The 19751-nt window shown below is 53.6% G+C and overlaps 1 protein-coding gene across 1 annotated transcript in view; it reads left to right on the forward strand.

Annotated features, from left to right (window-relative positions):
* Positions 1 to 85: 85 nt before the first annotated feature.
* Positions 86 to 19751, forward strand: part of NEK9 (NIMA related kinase 9) — a 69543-nt gene continuing 49877 nt past the window's right edge. Inside the window, exons 1-5 of the mRNA XM_075332413.1 lie at positions 86 to 385; positions 1948 to 2012; positions 3134 to 3184; positions 3255 to 3447; positions 3525 to 3669. Of these exons, the coding sequence (XP_075188528.1) occupies positions 86 to 385; positions 1948 to 2012; positions 3134 to 3184; positions 3255 to 3447; positions 3525 to 3669 (754 nt within the window). The remainder of the gene's footprint in view (positions 386 to 1947; positions 2013 to 3133; positions 3185 to 3254; positions 3448 to 3524; positions 3670 to 19751) is intronic.

Raw genomic sequence — 19751 nt, forward strand, 5'->3', positions numbered from 1 at the left:
CGGCAGGTGAGTGCGTACTCCTGGGAGCTGATGGGCGTGGGTGCGCCTGTGTCTGCGGCAGGTGAGTGCGTACTCCTGGGAGCTGATGGGCGTGGTGTGCCTGTGTCTGCAGCAGGTGAGTGCGTACTCGTGGGAGCTGATGGGCCGTGGTGCGCCTGTGTCTGCAGCAGGTGAGTGCGTACTCCTGGAGCTGATGGGCGTGGTGTGCCTGTGTCTGCAGCAGGTGAGTGCGTACTCGTGGGAGCTGATGGCCGGGGTGTGCCTGTGTCTGCAGCAGGTGAGTACGTACTCCTGGGAGCTGATGGCTGGGGTGCGCCTGTGTCTGCAGCAGGTGAGTGCGTACTCCTGGGAGCTGATGGCTGGGGTGCACCTGTGTCTGCAGCAGGTGAGTGCGTACTCCTGGGAGCTGATGGGCGTGGTGCGCCTGTGTCTGCGGCAGGTGAGTGCGTACTCCTGGGAGCTGATGGGCGTGATGTGCCTGTGTCTGCGGCAGGTGAGTACGTACTCGTGGGAGCTGATGGGCGTGGTGCGCCTGTGTCTGCGGCAGGTGAGAGCGTACTCGTGGGAGCTGATGGGCGTGGTGCGCCTGTGTCTGCGGCAGGTGAGTGCGTACTCCTGGGAGCTGATGGGCGTGGTGCGCCTGTGTCTGCGGCAGGTGAGTGCGTACTCCTGGGAACTGATGGGCGTGGTGTGCCTGTGTCTGCGGCAGGTGAGAGCGTACTCGTGGGAGCTGATGGGCGTGGTGCGCCTGTGTCTGCGGCAGGTGAGTGCGTACTCCTGGGAGCTGATGGCCGGGGTGTGCCTGTGTCTGCGGCAGGTGAGTGCGTACTCCTGGGAGCTGATGGGTGTGGTGTGCCTGTGTCTGCGGCAGGTGAGTGCGTACTCCTGGGAGCTGATGGGCGTGGTGCGCCTGTGTCTGCGGCAGGTGAGTGCGTACTCCTGGGAGCTGATGGGCGTGGTGCGCCTGTGTCTGCGGCAGGTGAGTGCGTACTCCTGGGAGCTGATGGGCGTGGTGTGCCTGTGTCTGCGGCAGGTGAGTGTGTACTCCTAGGAGATGATGGCTGGGGTGCCTGTGTCTGCGGCAGGTGAGAGCGTACTCCTGGGAGCTGATGGGCGTGGTGTGCCTGTGTCTGCGGCAGGTGAGTGCGTACTCGTGGGAGCTGATGGGCGTGGTGCGCCTGTGTCTGCGGCAGGTGAGTGTGTACTCCTAGGAGATGATAGCTGGAGTGCCTGTGTCTGCGGCAGGTGAGTGCGTACTCCTGGGAGCTGATGGGCGTGGTGCGCCTGTGTCTGCGGCAGGTGAGTGCGTACTCCTGGGAGCTGATGGGCGTGGTGCGCCTGTGTCTGCGGCAGGTGAGTGCGTACTCCTGGGAGCTGATGGGCGTGGTGTGCCTGTGTCTGCGGCAGGTGAGTGTGTACTCCTAGGAGATGATGGCTGGGGTGCCTGTGTCTGCGGCAGGTGAGAGCGTACTCCTGGGAGCTGATGGGCGTGGTGTGCCTGTGTCTGCGGCAGGTGAGTGCGTACTCGTGGGAGCTGATGGGCGTGGTGCGCCTGTGTCTGCGGCAGGTGAGTGTGTACTCCTAGGAGATGATGGGCGTGGTGTGCCTGTGTCTGCGGCAGGTGAGTGCGTACTCGTGGGAGCTGATGGGCGTGGTGCGCCTGTGTCTGCGGCAGGTGAGTGCGTACTCGTGGGAGCTGATGGGCGTGGTGCGCCTGTGTCTGCGGCAAGTGAGTGCGTACTCCTGGGAGCTGATGGGCATGGTGCGCCTGTGTCTGCGGCAGGTGAGTGCGTACTCCTGGGAGCTGATGGGCGTGGTGCGCCTGTGTCTGCGGCAGGTGAGTGTGTACTCCTAGGAGATGATGGCTGGGGTGCGCCTGTGTCTGCGGCAAATCTCTTGAGCTTAGGATTTTGCTTCTACCTTCTGTTTCCTTGGCTTTTGCTTTAGGACCCGGAGTTGAGGCCGAGTGCGGATGAGATCTTGGAGCGGCCGGTGCTGAGCCGACGTCGGAGGTATTTTGGGCCGGCATTTCCGGGTGGGTTTGGGCAGGCATTTCTGGGTGGGGTTTGGGCTGGCATTTCAGGTGGGTTTGGGCAGGCATTTTTCCGGGTGGGTTTGGGCCGGCATTTCCGGGTGGGTTTGGGCAGGCATTTCTGGGTGGGTTTGGGCTGGCATTTCAGGTGGGTTTGGGCAGGCATTTTTCCGGGTGGGTTTGGGCAGGCATTTCTGGGTGGGTTTGGGCCGGCATTTCTGGGTGTGTTTGGGCCGGCATTTCTGGGTGGGTTTGGGCTGGCATTTCAGGTGGGTTTGGGCAGGCATTTTTCCGGGTGGGTTTGGGCAGGCATTTCCGGGTGGGTTTGGGCAGGCATTTCCGGGTGGGTTTGGGCAGGCATCTCTGGGTGGGTTTGGGCCGGCATTTCTGGGTGGGTTTGGGCCGGCATTTCTGGGTGGGTTTGGGCAGGCATTTCTGGGTGGGTTTGGGCAGGCATCTCTGGGTGGGTTTGGGCCGGCATTTCTGGGTGGGTTTGGGCTGGCATTTCGGGTGGGTTTGGGCAGGCATTTCTGGGTGGGTTTGGGCAGGCATTTCTGGGTGGGTTTGGGCCGGCATTTCCTGGTGGGTTTGGGCCGGCATTTTTCCGGGTGGGTTTGGGCCGGCATTTTTCCGGGTGGGTTTGGGCCGGCATTTTTCCGGGTGGGTTTGGGCCGGCATTTTTCCGGGTGGGTTTGGGCCGGCATTTTTCCGGGTGGGTTTGGGCCGGCATTTTTCCGGGTGGGTTTGGGCCGGCATTTTTCCGGGTGGGTTTGGGCCGGCATTTTTCCGGGTGGGTTTGGGCCGGCATTTTTCCGGGTGGGTTTGGGCCGGCATTTCCGGGTGGGTTTGGGCCGGCATTTTTCCGGGTGGGTTTGGGCCGGCATTTTTCCGGGTGGGTTTGGGCCGGCATTTTTCCGGGTGGGTTTGGGCCGGCATTTTTCCGGGTGGGTTTGGGCCGGCATTTTTCCGGGTGGGTTTGGGCCGGCATTTCCGGGTGGGTTTGGGCCGGCATTTCCGGGTGGGTTTGGGCCGGCATTTCCGGGTGGGTTTGGGCCGGGTTGAATGTGAGGGGTGATGAAATTTCTATTTTTTTCTCTACAGGGATATGGAAGAACGAGTATCTCTCCTCAACAAGTCCAACAAGAGGCCCAGGTGAGGATATAGATGGAGGCCGGCGCCTCACTCCTGACTCTGCCACTTATTGTCTCTGCTCTCTGTGAAGGCCCGGCACTGTGACTGAGGCCCCTGTTGCAGTGGTGACATCCCGCAGTAGTGAAGTATACGTGTGGGGAGGTGGAAAGTCCACTCCTCAGAAGCTGGATGTGTTTAAGGGAGGGTGCCGCGCCCGGCAGGTGTGTGCCGGAGATGCTCACTTTGCAGTGGTGACAGTGGAGAAGGAGCTGTACTCCTGGGTGGTGAGTGCCACTAGTGATGAACAGTAAAAGTCGCCATACTTGCTTGTAGCTGAGGCAAAATATCTCCTTGCCCCCAGAATATGCAGGGAGGATCCAAGCTCCATGGACAGCTGGGGCATGGGGACCGCGCCTCGTACCGACAACCGAAGCACGTGGAGAAGCTGCAGGGCAAATCTGTGCAACAAGTCAGCTGTGGGGGGGATTTCACCATGTGCATCACCGGTGAGTGGGGGCACTTGTGTTATTCTCCACAGTGCCTTACAGACCTGATCGCTGTGTGGCGGGTGAGTGGGGGCACTTGTGTTATTCTCCACCGTGCCTTACAGACCTTATCACTGTGTGTGACTATGTATGATGGTGGTGAGGACAGGGAATGTGAGGGAGAAGAGATGACAATGTTGGAGCAGATGAGGCACTCCACTATCTCTCTAATGATGAGCTGCAGCCAGCTCCTGGGTCCAGAAGACACAACCATGGAGGGCTGGAGAGTGGGGCTACAGTGCGCTCACACCGCAGACGCTGTTACGCCAGCACACAGTGGATGGTAGGGATTGTCTTATCGCATAAGGTTGGGTGCTGGCACGCGCGGGGCGTTGGGTGCTGGCACGCGTGGGGGGGTATTTGGTGCTGGCACGCGCGGGGCGTTGGGTGCTGGCACGTGTGTGTGGGGGGGGGGGTGTTTGGTGCTGGCACGCGGGGGGGGGGGGGGTGTTTGGTGCTGGCACACGTTTCCTCTAAGGAGTCTTCTGGATGATGCTGGAGAGACTACTACAGCAGTGTTCAGAATAACAGCGGTCCAATATGAGTGACCCGATTATTCCCCCCAGACTCTGCAGTCACCACATGTCCGGCACTTCAGCCCCCCCAGACTCTGCAGTCACCACATGTCCGGCACTTCAGCCCCCCCAGACTCTGCAGTCACCACATGTCCGGCACTTCAGCACCCCCAGACTCGGCAGTCACCACATGTCCGGCACTTCAGACCCCGCAGACTCGGCAGTCACCACATGTCCGGCACTTCAGCCCCCCCAGACTCTGCAGTCACCACATGTACGGCACTTCAGCCCCCCCAGACTCTGCAGTCACCACATGTCCGGCACTTCAGCCCCCCCAGACTCTGCAGTCACCACATGTCCGGCACTTCAGCCCCCCCAGACTCTGCAGTCACCACATGTCCGGCACTTCAGCCCCCCCAGACTCTGCAGTCACCACATGTCCGGCACTTCAGCCCCCCCAGACTCTGCAGTCACCACATGTCTGGCACTTCAGCACCCCCAGACTCTGCAGTCACCACATGTCCGGCACTTCAGACCCCGCAGACTCTGCAGTCACCACATGTCCGGCACTTCAGCCCCCCCAGATTCGGCAGTCACCACATGTCCGGCACTTCAGCCCCCCCAGACTCAGCAGTCACCACATGTCCGGCACTTCAGCCCCCCCAGACTCAGCAGTCACCACATGTCCGGCACTTCAGCCCCCCCAGATTCGGCAGTCACCACATGTCCGGCACTTCAGCCCCCCCAGACTCGGCAGTCACCACATGTCCGGCACTTCAGCCCCCCTAGACTCGGCAGTTACCACATGTCCGGCACTTCAGCCCCCCAGACTCCCAGACTCGGCAGTTACCACATGTCCGGCACTTCAGCCCCCCAGATTCGGCAGTCACCACATGTCCGGCACTTCAGCCCCCCAGACTCGGCAGTCACCACATGTCCGGCACTTCAGCCCCCCTAGACTCGGCAGTTACCACATGTCCAGCACTTCAGCCCCCCCAGACTCAGCAGTCACCACATGTCCGGCACTTCAGCCCCCCCAGACTCAGCAGTCACCACATGTCCGGCACTTCAGACCCCGCAAACTCGGCAGTTACCACATGTCCGGCACTTCAGACCCCCCAGACTCCCAGACTCGGCAGTTACCACATGTCCGGCACTTCAGCCCCCCCAGACTCCCAGACTCGGCAGTCACCACATGTCCGGCACTTCAGCCCCCCAGACTCCCAGACTCTCCAGTCACCACATGTCAGGCACTTCAGCCCCCCCAGACTCAGCAGTCACCACATGTCCGGCACTTCAGCCCCCCCAGATTCGGCAGTTACCACATGTCCGGCACTTCAGCCCCCCCAGACTCCCAGACTCGGCAGTTACCACATGTCCGGCACTTCAGCCCCCCCAGACTCCCAGACTCGGCAGTCACCACATGTCCGGCACTTCAGCCCCCCCAGACTCGGCAGTCACCACATGTCCGGCACTTCAGCCCCCCCAGACTCGGCAGTCACCACATGTCCGGCACTTCAGCCCCCCCAGACTCGGCAGTCACCACATGTCCGGCACTTCAGCCCCCCCAGACTCTGCAGTCACCACATGTCCGGCACTTCAGCCCCCCCAGACTCTGCAGTCACCACATGTCCGGCACTTCAGCCCCCCCAGACTCTGCAGTCACCACATGTCCGGCACTTCAGCCCCCCCAGACTCTGCAGTCACCACATGTCCGGCACTTCAGCCCCCCCAGACTGCAGTCACCACATGTCCGGCACTTCAGCCCCCCCAGACTCTGCAGTCACCACATGTCCGGCACTTCAGCCCCCCCCCAGACTCGGCACTCACCACATGTCCGGCACTTCAGCCCCCCAGACTCGGCAGTCACCACATGTCCGGCACTTCAGACCCCCCAGACTCGGCAGTCACCACATGTCCGGCACTTCAGCCCCCCCAGACTCGGCAGTCACCACATGTCCGGCACTTCAGCCCCCCCAGACTGCAGTCACCACATGTCCGGCACTTCAGCCCCCCCAGACTCGGCAGTCACCACATGTCCGGCACTTCAGCCCCCCCAGACTGCAGTCACCACATGTCCGGCACTTCAGCCCCCCCAGACTCTGCAGTTACCACATGTCCAGCACTTCAGCCCCCCAGACTCGGCAGTCACCACATGTCCGGCACTTCAGCCCTCCCAGACTCGGCAGTCACCACATGTCCGGCACTTCAGCCCCCCCAGACTCGGCAGTCACCATCTGCAGGATTCTGTGTATTGTGTAGTGACTTGTTGAGAATAATGGCAGTGTGGAGTTACATTAGTGCGGTCAGTCATTGTGTGAAGACACAGGGGTGAATCAGGGGGCCCTTATATAAGGGTGAAGCCGGCACATGTACCTGCGTTTCTCCTTGAAGCCTGAGAAATATGGGGCGTTGGAGACATTGTCCAGAAGAACTGATTCTAAAGTTAATGGGAGAAGGTAAAACTTATAAAGAAGAAATGCAGACAATGATCGGCTGCTGAGCTACAACCATCTCCAATGCCAGAGAGACGGGGAAGAAGACGGACCACTCGAATGGATGGAAGAATCGCCAGCATGGCAAAGACTCCGCCAATGATCGGCTGCTGAGCTACAACCATCTCCAATGCCAGAGAGACGGGGAAGAAGACGGACCATTCGAATGGATGGAAGAATCGCCAGCGTGGCAAAGACTCCGCCAATGATCGGCTGCTGAGCTACAACCATCTCCAATGTCAGAGAGACGGGGAAGAAGACGGACCACTCGAATGGATGGAAGAATCGCCAGCATGACAAAGACTCCACCAATGATCGGCTGCTGAGCTACAACCATCTCCAATGCCAGAGAGACGGGGAAGAAGACGGACCACTCGAATGGATGGAAGAATCGCCAGCATGGCAAAGACTCCGCCAATGATCGGCTGCTGAGCTACAACCATCTCCAATGTCAGAGAGACGGGGAAGAAGACGGACCACTCGAATGGATGGAAGAATCGCCAGCGTCGCAAAGACTCCGCCAATGATCGGCTGCTGAGCTACAACCATCTCCAATGCCAGAGAGACGGGGAAGAAGACGGACCACTCGAATGGATGGAAGAATCGCCAGCATGGCAAAGACTCCGCCAATGATCGGCTGCTGAGCTACAACCATCTCCAATGCCAGAGAGACGGGGAAGAAGACGGACCACTCGAATGGATGGAAGAATCGCCAGCGTGGCAAAGACTCCGCCAATGATCGGCTGCTGAGCTACAACCATCTCCAATGCCAGAGAGACGTGGAAGAAGACGGACCACTCGAATGGATGGAAGAATCGCCAGCGTGGCAAAGACTCCGCCAATGATCGGCTGCTGAGCTACAACCATCTCCAATGCCAGAGAGACGGGGAAGAAGACGGACCACTCGAATGGATGGAAGAATCGCCAGCGTGGCAAAGACTCCGCCAATGATCGGCTGCTGAGCTACAACCATCTCCAATGCCAGAGAGACGGGGAAGAAGACGGACCACTCGAATGGATGGAAGAATCGCCAGCATGGCAAAGACTCCACCAATGATCGGCTGCTGAGCTACAACCATCTCCAATGCCAGAGAGACGGGGAAGAAGACGGACCACTCGAATGGATGGAAGAATCGCCAGCGTGGCAAAGACTCCGCCAATGATCGGCTGCTGAGCTACAACCATCTCCAATGCCAGAGAGACGGGGAAGAAGACGGACCACTCGAATGGATGGAAGAATCGCCAGCGTGGCAAAGACTCCGCCAATGATCGGCTGCTGAGCTACAACCATCTCCAATGCCAGAGAGACGGGGAAGAAGACGGACCACTCGAATGGATGGAAGAATCGCCAGCGTGGCAAAGACTCCGCCAATGATCGGCTGCTGAGCTACAACCATCTCCAATGCCAGAGAGACGGGGAAGAAGACGGACCACTCGAATGGATGGAAGAATCGCCAGCGTGGCAAAGACTCCGCCAATGATCGGCTGCTGAGCTACAACCATCTCCAATGCCAGAGAGACTGGGAAGAAGACGGACCACTCGAATGGATGGAAGAATCGCCAGCGTGGCAAAGACTCCACCAATGATCGTGAGAGTGACCTCCACGCCTTCTCTGCCTCTGGAACAAGAGCTTGGAAAATCACTACAGCGCACACATCTGTGGTGGACTCATCGCTTTCTCCTTTATTTCTACATGTGACCAGTTTATATCAGGTCACAGGGAAAGGCCTTGTCCATCTCAACTATGCACCAATAAGAGCCGCAGGGGTGTGTAGAAATATGAAACTTCCCCACCCATCAGTGTTATGAGCCCTATGTCATCATTCAGCTATAAGACAAGATGGTTTCTAGAAGAACAGAATGGCTTGTATCCTCTCACATTCCCCCTTTTGTGACTAATTCTGGGTATATGGGGAGGTATATAGGAGCGCGCTCCCCGCGTCCTCAGATTCTGGATATATCGGGAGGTATATAGGAGCGCACTTCCCGCGTCCTCAGATTCTGGGTATATCGGGAGGTATATAGGAGCGCACTTCCCGCGTCCTCAGATTCTGGGTATATCGGGAGGTATATAGGAGCGCACTTCCCGCGTCCTCAGATTCTGGGTATATTGGGAGGTATATAGGAGCGCACTTCCCGCGTCCTCAGATTCTGGATATATCTGGAGATATATAGGAGCGCACTTCCCGCGTCCTCAGATTCTGGGTATATGGGGAGGTATATAGGGGCGCTCTCCCAGCGTCCTCAGATTCTGGGTATATCGGGAGGTATATAGGAGCGCGCTCGCCGCGTCCTCAGATTCTGGGTATATGGGGAGATATATAGGAGTGCGCTCCCCGCGTCCTCGGGACTTTCTTCGCTGCTACACCTCAGTTCCCTACCTGGATGCACATAATTATATCACAACACTAACGGATCTCTTCTTGTCCCGTTTCCGTATCGTACGAGCAGAAGGTCTCTGACAGGATTCCCCTTACACATGGATCTGATTACCTTTTTATATAACAGAGTAGTAATTTTACGGGTACAAATACCAACAAAGAGAACAATACCAGTTACATACAGGTGTGAGTTATCCATGAAAATCACCCACTTAAAGTAACTGGTTGGTTCAGGACAGAGAATGTTTCTCCCACCATGACTCCTTGTTTGCGTCGTGTTCCTGTAACCATTGTTCCCTTATTTTGGCTATTTCCCATATATCAGCCCCAATCTGGAGATTTCCCATAAGGTCCTATGTGAGATAGTCCAGCACTATGTGTGTTGTGACTCTCATGACTCTTTACAGTGACTGCTGTGTATCCAGATGGGTTTTCCCTCAAGCTCCATGGAGGTTTTTGTGGTCAGGAGAAGCTGGATCGGCCCATCTAGTCTTGGCTCATGGCTCTTTCTCGCTCGTCTTTTTATGTTTCAATAGTTTATATTGGAATTTTTTTTAAATAAACACAATCATCAAGTAAAACATAGATCGAAAAATAAGATCAGTCTTAACCTGAAAGAACTTATCAATTGTGTTCAAATAGTGAAGTACATATCAAGTATAAACATAATTTCCATCATTTTGTATCCATTATAATATTAGAAATCAATAATAATAATAATCAGAACAATCAACAAAATTCTTGTTGTTTTCATGGACTCCACTTCCGGGGGGGGGGGGGGGATATAGAAGGAAAAGCATAAGGTGTGTATAGAAGTCACCTCCTGAATTCCACTGTAAGACTTCAGCTCAGCTTTGCAGAAGTCATCCCCTCGGTCTCCTGACTTCAGACCATGTGTTAGTGACGGATCTTTCAGGTGTGGAATGGGAGAATGCCCCTGCTTATCACACTATATAGGCAAGGCTTGTGCATCGCTGGTCAGGATATCACACTGTATCTGTGGGTAATATAATCATGTTCTAGGTGCTCAACCAAAAAATATCTAATATGGAGACCCATTTATAAATGGGTCTCCGGGGTTGGACAAAATAATGGAAACACCTAACGTTTTGGCGTCATAATCTTCGCACATGTTATAAACATACAGACCGTGACATGTTAATGTTTTGCAGTTGATTATTTGTGATGTGTGTATGTAAATGAACTGTTTGTTTTGCAGAATTGTAAGAACATTGATGAGAGCCTGATACAATGGCAGACCTCTCGGATTTTCAAAGAGGCCAAATTGTTGTTGCTCGTATGGCAGGCGCTAGTGTAAGAAAGTGCCCGAATGCTCGGCGTGTCAGAGGTGCTGTCTACAAAGTAATGACTGCGTTTGGAAGAGAAGGAGAAACGGTCGCAGCAAAGCACAGGTCCGGCCGAAAGTCGAGGTTGACTGTGAGAGACCATCAAACTGTAAAGCGAATTGTGAGAGAGCATCGCAAGACCACGGCTCCGAAAATCACTGCTGAGCTCAATGAGCACCTACAGAACCCAGTGTCCACGAGAACCGCTCGTCGGGAGCTGCACAAATCTGGATTCCACAGAAGAGCTGCAATTAGAAAACTGCTGCTCTCAATGACAAATGTGTCCAAGTGTTGAGAGGTGTAGAAACCTCCAGAATTGGTACCTCGAGCAGTGGAAATACGTGATATTCTCAGACGAATCATCGGTTACCCCATTACCGACCTCCGGACGAGTGTACGTTTGGAGACAGTCGAAAGAAGCCTTCCATCCAGACTGCCTTCTCCCATCCGTAAAACATGGCAGAGGTTCTGTGATCATCTGGGGGGCTATTTCGTGGAGATCTGCCGGCCAATGATATCCCTTCATGGAAGAATTAACAGCCCAGATTATTTAGGCATTTTGGGCGACCAAGTGCATCTCATGGTTCAAGCACTGTTCCCGGAGGGGAACGCCATCTTTCAGGATGATAATGCACCAATTCATACAGCTGGAATCGTTACAGCCTGGCACGAGGAACATTGTAATGAAGTTGAGCATCTCCTCTGCCCACAATCCCCAGACCTCAACATTTTCAGCATTTATAGTCCATTTTAGAGATTCAAGTTAGACACGTCGATTTCCGCCACCATCGTCACTCAAAGAACTGGAGGGTGTTTAACTGCAGAATGGGCTAAAATTCCTCTGGAAACAATTCACACCTTGTATGATCCATACCTCGGAGAATTGAGGCTGTAATCGCCGCAAAAGGTGGACGTACACCATATTCAACTAACTGTTGATGTTTCCAGGTGGTTCCATTATTTTGTCCAACCCCGGGTTAATAGCTGCTGTTAACAACATAGAATGTATTAACAAAAATGTATTGTGCACACAAACACCACAAAACAAATAGAAATGTAATTATTAAAAGGCAAAAACTAAGCTAATAGAAGCATTTCACAACATATATTTCACCACCACAGATATTCCACACAGATTTAACTAAATTGGCCAAGTAATGCATCATAGGACCTGTGAGTTTCTGCTACCCGTTGCAAACTATTGTTCAATTTCTGAAGAAAGATGGCTACCTCATCAAATGTGGGAGCATTGAAACGTCGCTGATGTTCACCTTGTAGTGTTTTGTCAGCTCGAATGTCAACCTTGTAATCGTCATTTGGCATGCATTCAAGTGCAGTCTTGAAAAGTTGAACATATGGATTGTTGGAGTGAAGGAACTGCTGCAAAATAGTGACAATATCAAGGCGCGTGTTAGGAATTAAAGAGCATCTCCGCTGAGCCTCTGCTTCTGCATTTCCCATGAAGAAGAGTTGAAGAAATTGAGGTTCTTCTCCTTGTAATGGAAGCAATGACCCAATTGAGTGGTAAACCTGTCCTTGAACTTTAAATGTCGGCATAAATCCTGTTGTAAACATTTCTTTTGTTGCACCAAATGAAGACATTTGGAAGCAGGAGTTGTACTTCCTAATGTCCAAGAAATGCTTTGCTATTGTACTGGTACCTGTCATCAGAGACATTAGGGGATCTGGTGGTGACAGGAGAGGTGGCAGTTTTATCTTGCGGTACCTGGCGGTTCATCTTTCCATTGCAGGGCACTGCATTACATGCAGACCACATCCATTTTTCCTTGCTGAACTTTAGGATAATCCTGATCGTTTATGTCTGACAGGTAACAAAAGGCAGCATGTTTCAAATCTCCAGCCATTTCCTGTGCCCTGGTGGAAGAAATAGCAATTCTCTTAGTGGCAAGTCGGCCTTCTCTCTGCTGAGATGACTCATTGGCTCTTGAGGAAGCAGCTTTTCTTCTCTTATCTGCAAGCCTCGCTTCCCTCTCCTCAGAAAGTTCATTGGCTCTTGAGGAAGCAGCTCTTGTTTTCATGTCTCCAAGCCTTGCTTCCCTCTCCTCAGAAAGTTCATTGGCTCTTGAGGAAGCAGCTCTTGTTTTCATATCTGCAAGCCTCGCTTCCCTCTCCTCAGAAAGTTCATTGGCTCTTGAGGAAGCAGCTCTTGTTTTCATGTCTGCAAGCCTCGCTTCCCTCTCCTCAGAAAGTTCTTTGGCTCTTGAGGAAGCAGCTCTTGTTTTCATGTCTGCAAGCCTCGCTTCCCTCTCCTCAGAAAGTTCATTGGCTCTTGAGGAAGCAGCTCTTGTTTTCATGTCTGCAAGCCTCGCTTCCCTCTCCTCAGAAAGTTCATTGGCTCTTGAGGAAGCAGCTCTTGTTTTCATGTCTGCAAGCCTCGCTTCCCTCTCCTCAGAAAGTTCATTGGCTCTTGAGGAAGCAGCTCTTGTTTTCGTGTCTGCAAACCTCGCTTCCCTCTCCTCAGAAAGTTCTTTGGCTCTTGAGGAAGCAGCTCTTGTTTTCATGTCTGCAAGCCTCGCTTCCCTCTCCTCAGAAAGTTCATTGGCTCTTGAGGAAGCAGCTCTTGTTTTCATGTCTGCAAGCCTCGCTTCCCTCTCCTCAGAAAGTTCATTGGCTCTTGAGGAAGCAGCTCTTGTTTTCGTGTCTGCAAACCTCGCTTCCCTCTCCTCAGAAAGTTCTTTGGCTCTTGAGGAAGCAGCTCTTGTTTTCATGTCTGCAAGCCTCGCTTCCCTCTCCTCAGAAAGTTCTTTGGCTCTTGAGGAAGCAGCTCTTGTTTTCATGTCTGCAAGCCTCGCTTCCCTCTCCTCAGAAAGTTCATTGGCTCTTGAGGAAGCAGCTCTTGTTTTCATGTCTGCAAGCCTCGCTTCCCTCTCCTCAGAAAGTTCATTGGCTCTTGAGGAAGCAGCTCTTGTTTTCATGTCTGCAAGCCTCGCTTCCCTCTCCTCAGAAAGTTCATTGGCTCTTGAGGAAGCAGCTCTTGTTTTCGTGTCTGCAAACCTCGCTTCCCTCTCCTCAGAAAGTTCTTTGGCTCTTGAGGAAGCAGCTCTTGTTTTCATGTCTGCAAGCCTCGCTTCCCTCTCCTCAGAAAGTTCATTGGCTCTTGAGGAAGCAGCTCTTGTTTTCATGTCTGCAAGCCTCGCTTCCCTCTCCTCAGAAAGTTCATTGGCTCTTGAGGAAGCAGCTCTTGTTTTCGTGTCTGCAAACCTCGCTTCCCTCTCCTCAGAAAGTTCTTTGGCTCTTGAGGAAGCAGCTCTTGTTTTCATGTCTGCAAGCCTCGCTTCCCTCTCCTCAGAAAGTTCATTGGCTCTTGAGGAAGCAGCTCTTGTTTTCATGTCTGCAAGCCTCGCTTCCCTCTCCTCAGAATGTTCATTGGCTCTTGAGGAAGCAGCTGCTGTTCTCAGGTGTCACCTTGTTTCTCGGTCTTCACATTTTTCATTGGCCCATAATGCAGCTTTTCTTTTCGCATCAACTGACATTCGTGCCAAGGAATTCCTTTTCTTATGAGGCATTATTGTGGTAAAAATAGTCTGTAACTGACCGTTTCTATATCCTCTCACATAGAGGTAGTGTGACTGACATCAGCCTTTCCATCAACACACCCTAACTGACATCCTATTACCTCACACAAGCTTTGTTATACTGAGAATGTCCTTTGTTGCCTATATTAACCCCTTCAGCCCCAAGCCTATTTTGACCCTAAAGACCAGGCCATTTTTTGCAATTCTGACCAGTGTCACTTTATGAGGTTATAACTCCGCTTGAGCGGATCCCGGTGATTCTGAGATTTGTTTTCTCGTGACATATTGGGCTTCATGTTAGTGGTAAATTTAGGCCGATATTTTTTGCATTTCTTTGTGAAAAAAACGGAAATTTCGAGAAAATTTTGTAATTTTCAAACTTTTAATTTTTATGCTCTAAAACCAACGAAACATATGACACAAAATAATTAATAAATAACATTTCCCACATGTCTACTTTACATCAGAACAATTTGGGGGAAAAAAAAAAATTTAAGGAAGTTATAGGGGTTCAAAGTTTATGAGCAATTTCTCATTTTTACAACAAAATTTACAAAGCCACTTTCTTCGTCGCTCTATTGGGAGACCCAGACGATTGGGTGTATAGCACTGCCTCCGGAGGCCACACAAAGCAATTACACTAAAAAGTGTAAGGCCCCTCCCCTTCTGGCTATACACCCCCAGTGGGATCACTGGCTCACCAGTTTTCTGCTTTGTGCGGAGGTCAGACATTCCATGCATAGCTCCACTGTTTGTAGTCAGCAGTAGCTGCTGGCTATATCGGATGGAAGAAAAGAGGGCCCATATGGGGCCCCCAGCATGCTCCCTTCTCACCCGCGGTGGTGCTTGTAAGGTTGAGGTACCTATTGCTGGTACAGAGGCTGGAGCCCACATGCTGTTTTCCTTCCACATCCCCTGGAGGGCTCTGTGGAAGTGGGATCTTGCCGGCCCCCAAGCCCTGGGGCCGGGCTCCATCCACAGACCCATAGAACCTGCTGGATTTGGAGCGGGAGTGCCGTTCAGGGACAAGGCCCTGCAACTTTCAGGTACTCTGTGTCCCCGGCAGGCACGGACACTCTCAGGCTTGCTGAGCGTTATAGTGCGCCGGGGACAGTAGCGCTGTGCGCTGGGGTTAGGTCACTGCAGCTTTGCTGAGTGACGTTTCATGTTGGGAACTACTGCGCCGACCGCTCCTGGAGCGGCGGCGCAGCTGCGACTTGTAGTGCGCCGGGGACTTTGCGCCGACCGCGCTTTTACGGCGGCGGCGCTTCTAACTTTAGCCCCCGGCTTCTGCGGCCTAGTGCCGCTTCGTTCCCGCCCCCACCCTGTCAATCAGGGTAGGGGAGAGACGCTGCTCAATTAACAGCGCCGAGGGCTGGAGCTTTATTTACATGCTCCAGCCCTCTCACTAGGCACAGGGGGAAGCAGGCTTCCCGCTCTTCGTCGGTGTACGCCCAGGGCCCGCCCCCCCTCTCCACAAGGACGCCGGCAGCCATTACACATGCGGCTGGCTGGGGAAAGGCAGCAGGCTCTGGAGACCCAGACTAGAGGGATTTCTGGCGTCCACACACCGCTCCTAAGCGGGTGGTAAGCTGCACTTTAGTGCTGGCCCCACTAGTGCCTCAGTGATATATTAGTGTACTTCTTTCTTGGTACCATATATATATATATATATATATATATATATATATATATATATATATATTTATATAGTGCACTGTAAGGTCGCTTCTTGGCTGGACACCCTGTACTGCTCTGAGGAGGCAGCAACATGTCATCCGCAAAACGCAAGGGTGCCAAGGCACAGGCTGTGTACACTGTTTGTACTGCATGTGGGGCTAATCTACCAGCAGGCTCCAACGACTCTCATTGTGTGCAATGTTCAGTCCCAGTGGCACTTCGTCAGCCAGAGCCTATTGTGGTGGTAGCCCAGGCAGAGGCGCCTGTGAACCCTGCCCCGGTGACGGGGACAGACTTTGCAGTTTTTGCTGATAAAATGTCTGTGACTATGGCAAAAATCCTGGAGACCTTGCAGTCCAGGCCAGTTGCTCAGACCATGGACACTGCTGTGTCTATGCTCTCCGGTCCCCCTCAGTTGGAACTAATCCGTGCTTCAGGGGGGTCTCAAGCATCACAGGCTGAAGTCTCTGACTCAGATGACAGTCCCAGGCAGCCTAAGCGAGCTCGCTGGGAAAGACCCTCCACGTCATCACACTGCTCAGGGTCTCAGCGAGAAGAGTCTCTCTGTGATGAGACTGAGGACGGTGACCAGGATTCTAATCCTGAGGCCCCTCTCAATCTGGATGCCCCTGATGGTGACGCCATGGTTAATGACCTTATATCGGCAATTAATAGGCTGTTGGATATTTCTCCCCCAGCCCCTTCTGCAGAGGAGGCAGCTGCACAGCAGGAGAAGTTCCATTTCCTATATCCCAAGCGTAAATTAAGTGCTTTTTTGGACCACTCTGACTTCAGAGAATCGATCCAGAAACACGACGCTCATCCAGACAAGCGTTTCTCTAAACGTTCTAAGGATACCCGTTATCCTTTTCCCTCTGAGGTGGCCAAACGCTGGACCCAGTGTCCAAAGGTGGATCCCCCAATTTCCAAGCTTGCGGCTAGATCCATAGTCGCAGTAGAGGATGGCGCTTCACTTAAAGATGCCAACGACAGACAGATGGACCTTTGGTTGAAATCTGTCTATGAATCTATCGGCGCGTCGTTTGCTCCAGCATTCGCGGCCGTGTGGGCACTCCAAGCTATTTCAGCTGGTTTAGCACAGGTGGATGCTTTCATACATCCAGCAGTGCCGCAAGTGGCGTCCCTAACTTCGCAAATGTCTGCGTTTGCGACCTATGCTATCAATGCTGTCCTAGAATCTACGAGCCGTACCGCTATGGCGTCCGCCAATTCTGTGGTTTTGCGCAGAGCCTTGTGGTTAAAGGACTGGAAAGCAGATGCTGGTTCCAAAAAATGCTTAACCAGCTTGCCATTATCTAGAGACAGACTGTTTGGTGAGCCATTGGCTGAAATCATAAAACAGTCCAAGGGTAAGGACTCTTCCTTACCACAGCCCAGAGCAAGTAAACCTCAACAGAAAAAGTGGCAGTCGAGGTTTCGGTCCTTTCGAGGCTCGGGCAAGGCCCAATTCTCCTCGTCCAAAAGGACTCAGAAAGAACAAGGGAGCTCAGATTCCTGGCGGGCTCACTCACGCCCCAGGAAAACAAATGGAGGAACCGCTTCCAAAGCGGCTACCTCATGACTTTCGGCCGCCTCCCTCCGCATCCTCAGTCGGTGGCAGGCTCTCCCGCTTTTGCGACATTTGGCTGTCACAGGTCAAAGACCGGTGGGTAACAGACATTCTGTCTCGCGGGTACAGAATCGAGTTCAGTTCTCGGCCTCCACTTCGGTTCTTCAGAACCTCCCCACACCCCAACCGAGCAGATGCCCTGCTGCAGGCGGTGGACTCTCTAAGAGCAGAAGGAGTCGTGATCCCTGTCCCCCCTCACGAACGGGGGCGAGGATTTTACTCCAATCTCTTTGTGGTTCCAAAAAAGGACGGCTCCTTCCGTCCTGTTCTGGACCTAAAACTGCTCAACAAGCATGTGAACGCCAGGCGGTTCCGGATGGAATCCCTCCGCTCAGTCATTGCCTCAATGTCTCAAGGAGATTTCCTAGCATCAATAGACATCAAAGATGCTTAGCTCCACGTGCCGATTGCTACAGAGCACCAATGCTTTCTACGCTTCGTGATAGGAGACGACCATCTTCAGTTCGTAGCTCTGCCATTTGGTCTGGCGACAGCCCCTCGGGTGTTCACCAAGATCATGGCGGCAGTGGTAGCAGTCTTGCACTCTCACGGACACTCTGTGATCCCTTACTTGGACGATCTACTGGTCAAGGCACCCTCTCAAGAGGCATGCCAACACAGCTTGACTGTTGCACTGGAGACTCTCCAGACGTTCGGGTGGATCATCAACTTCTCAAAGTCAAATCTGTCACCGACCCAATCACTAACGTATCTTGGCATGGAGTTTCATACTCTATCAGCGATAGTGAAGCTTCCGCTGGACAAGCAGCGGTCTCTACAGACTGGGGTGCAGGCTCTCCTTCAAAGTCAGCCGCACTCCTTAAGACGCCTCATGCACTTCCTCGGGAAGATGGTGGCGGCAATAGAGGCGGTTCCGTTTGCGCAGTTTCATCTGCGTCCACTTCAATGGGACATTCTCCGCCAATGGGACGGGAAGTCAACATCCCTGGACAGGAAAGTCTCCCTTTCCCAGACGGCCAAAGACTCTCTGCAGTGGTGGCTTCTTCCCACCTCATTATCACAGGGAAGATCCTTCCTACCACCGTCTTGGGCGGTGGTCACGACAGATGCGAGTCTGTCAGGGTGGGGAGCAGTCTTTCTCCACCACAGGGCTCAGGGTACGTGGTCTCAGCAGGAGTCCACCCTTCAGATCAATGTTCTGGAAATCAGAGCAGTGTATCTTGCCCTACTAGCCTTCCAGCAGTGGCTGGAAGGAAGGCAGATCCGAATTCAGTCGGACAACTCCACAGCGGTGGCATACATCAACCACCAAGGGGGGACACGCAGTCGGCAAGCCTTCCAGGAAGTCCGGCGGATTCTGATGTGGGTGGAAGCCACAGTCTCCACCATATCCGCGGTTCACATCCCCGGCGTAGAAAACTGGGAAGCAGACTTCCTCAGTCGCCAGGGCATGGACGCAGGGGAATGGTCCCTTCACCCAGACGTGTTTCAGGAAATCTGTCGCCGCTGGGGGGTGCCGGACGTCGACCTAATGGCGTCACGGCACAACAACAAGGTCCCAACCTTCATGGCACGGTCTCGCGATCAAAGAGCGCTGGCGGCAGACGCCCTAGTGGAAGATTGGTCGCAGTTCCGGCTCCCTTATGTGTTTCCACCTCTGGCACTCTTGCCCAGAGTGCTACGCAAGATCAGATCCGATTGCAGCCGCGTCATACTTGTCGCCCCAGACTGGCCGAGGAGGGCGTGGTATCCGGATCTGTGGCAGCTCACGGTCGGCCAACCGTGGGCACTCCCACACCGACCAGACTTACTGTCCCAAGGGCCGTTTTTCCATCGGAATTCTGCGGCCCTGAACCTGACTGTGTGGCCATTGAGTCCTGGATCCTAACGTCTTCAGGATTGTCCCAAGGTGTCGTTGCCACCATGAGACAGGCTAGGAAGCCCACGTCCGCTAAGATCTACCACAGAACGTGGAGGATATTTTTATCCTGGTGCTCTGCTCAGGGAGTGTCTCCCTGGCCATTTGCATTGCCTACCTTTCTTTCTTTCCTGCAATCTGGGTTAGAAAAAGGTTTGTCGCTCGGCTCCCTTAAAGGTCAGGTCTCGGCGCTATCCGTCTTTTTTCAGAGGCGTTTGGCACGCCTTCCTAAGGTGCGCACGTTCCTACAGGGGGTTTGCCATATCGTACCCCCGTACAAGCGGCCGTTAGATCCATGGGATCTGAACAGGGTACTAGTTGCCCTCCAGAAGCCGCCCTTCGAGCCTCTGAAGGAGGTTTCACTTTCTAGACTATCACAGAAAGTGGCTTTTCTGGTAGCGATCACATCTCTTCGGAGAGTGTCTGAGCTGGCAGCACTATCATCCAAGGCTCCCTTCCTGGTCTTCCACCAGGACAAGGTTGTGCTGCGTCCTATTCAGGAGTTTCTCCCGAAGGTGGTATCCTCTTTTCATCTTAATCAGGATATCTCTTTGCCTTCGTTTTGTCCTCATGCAGTTCA

This window comes from Anomaloglossus baeobatrachus, unplaced genomic scaffold (assembly GCF_048569485.1).
Source record: "Anomaloglossus baeobatrachus isolate aAnoBae1 unplaced genomic scaffold, aAnoBae1.hap1 Scaffold_3219, whole genome shotgun sequence".
NCBI lineage: Eukaryota > Metazoa > Chordata > Amphibia > Anura > Aromobatidae > Anomaloglossus > Anomaloglossus baeobatrachus.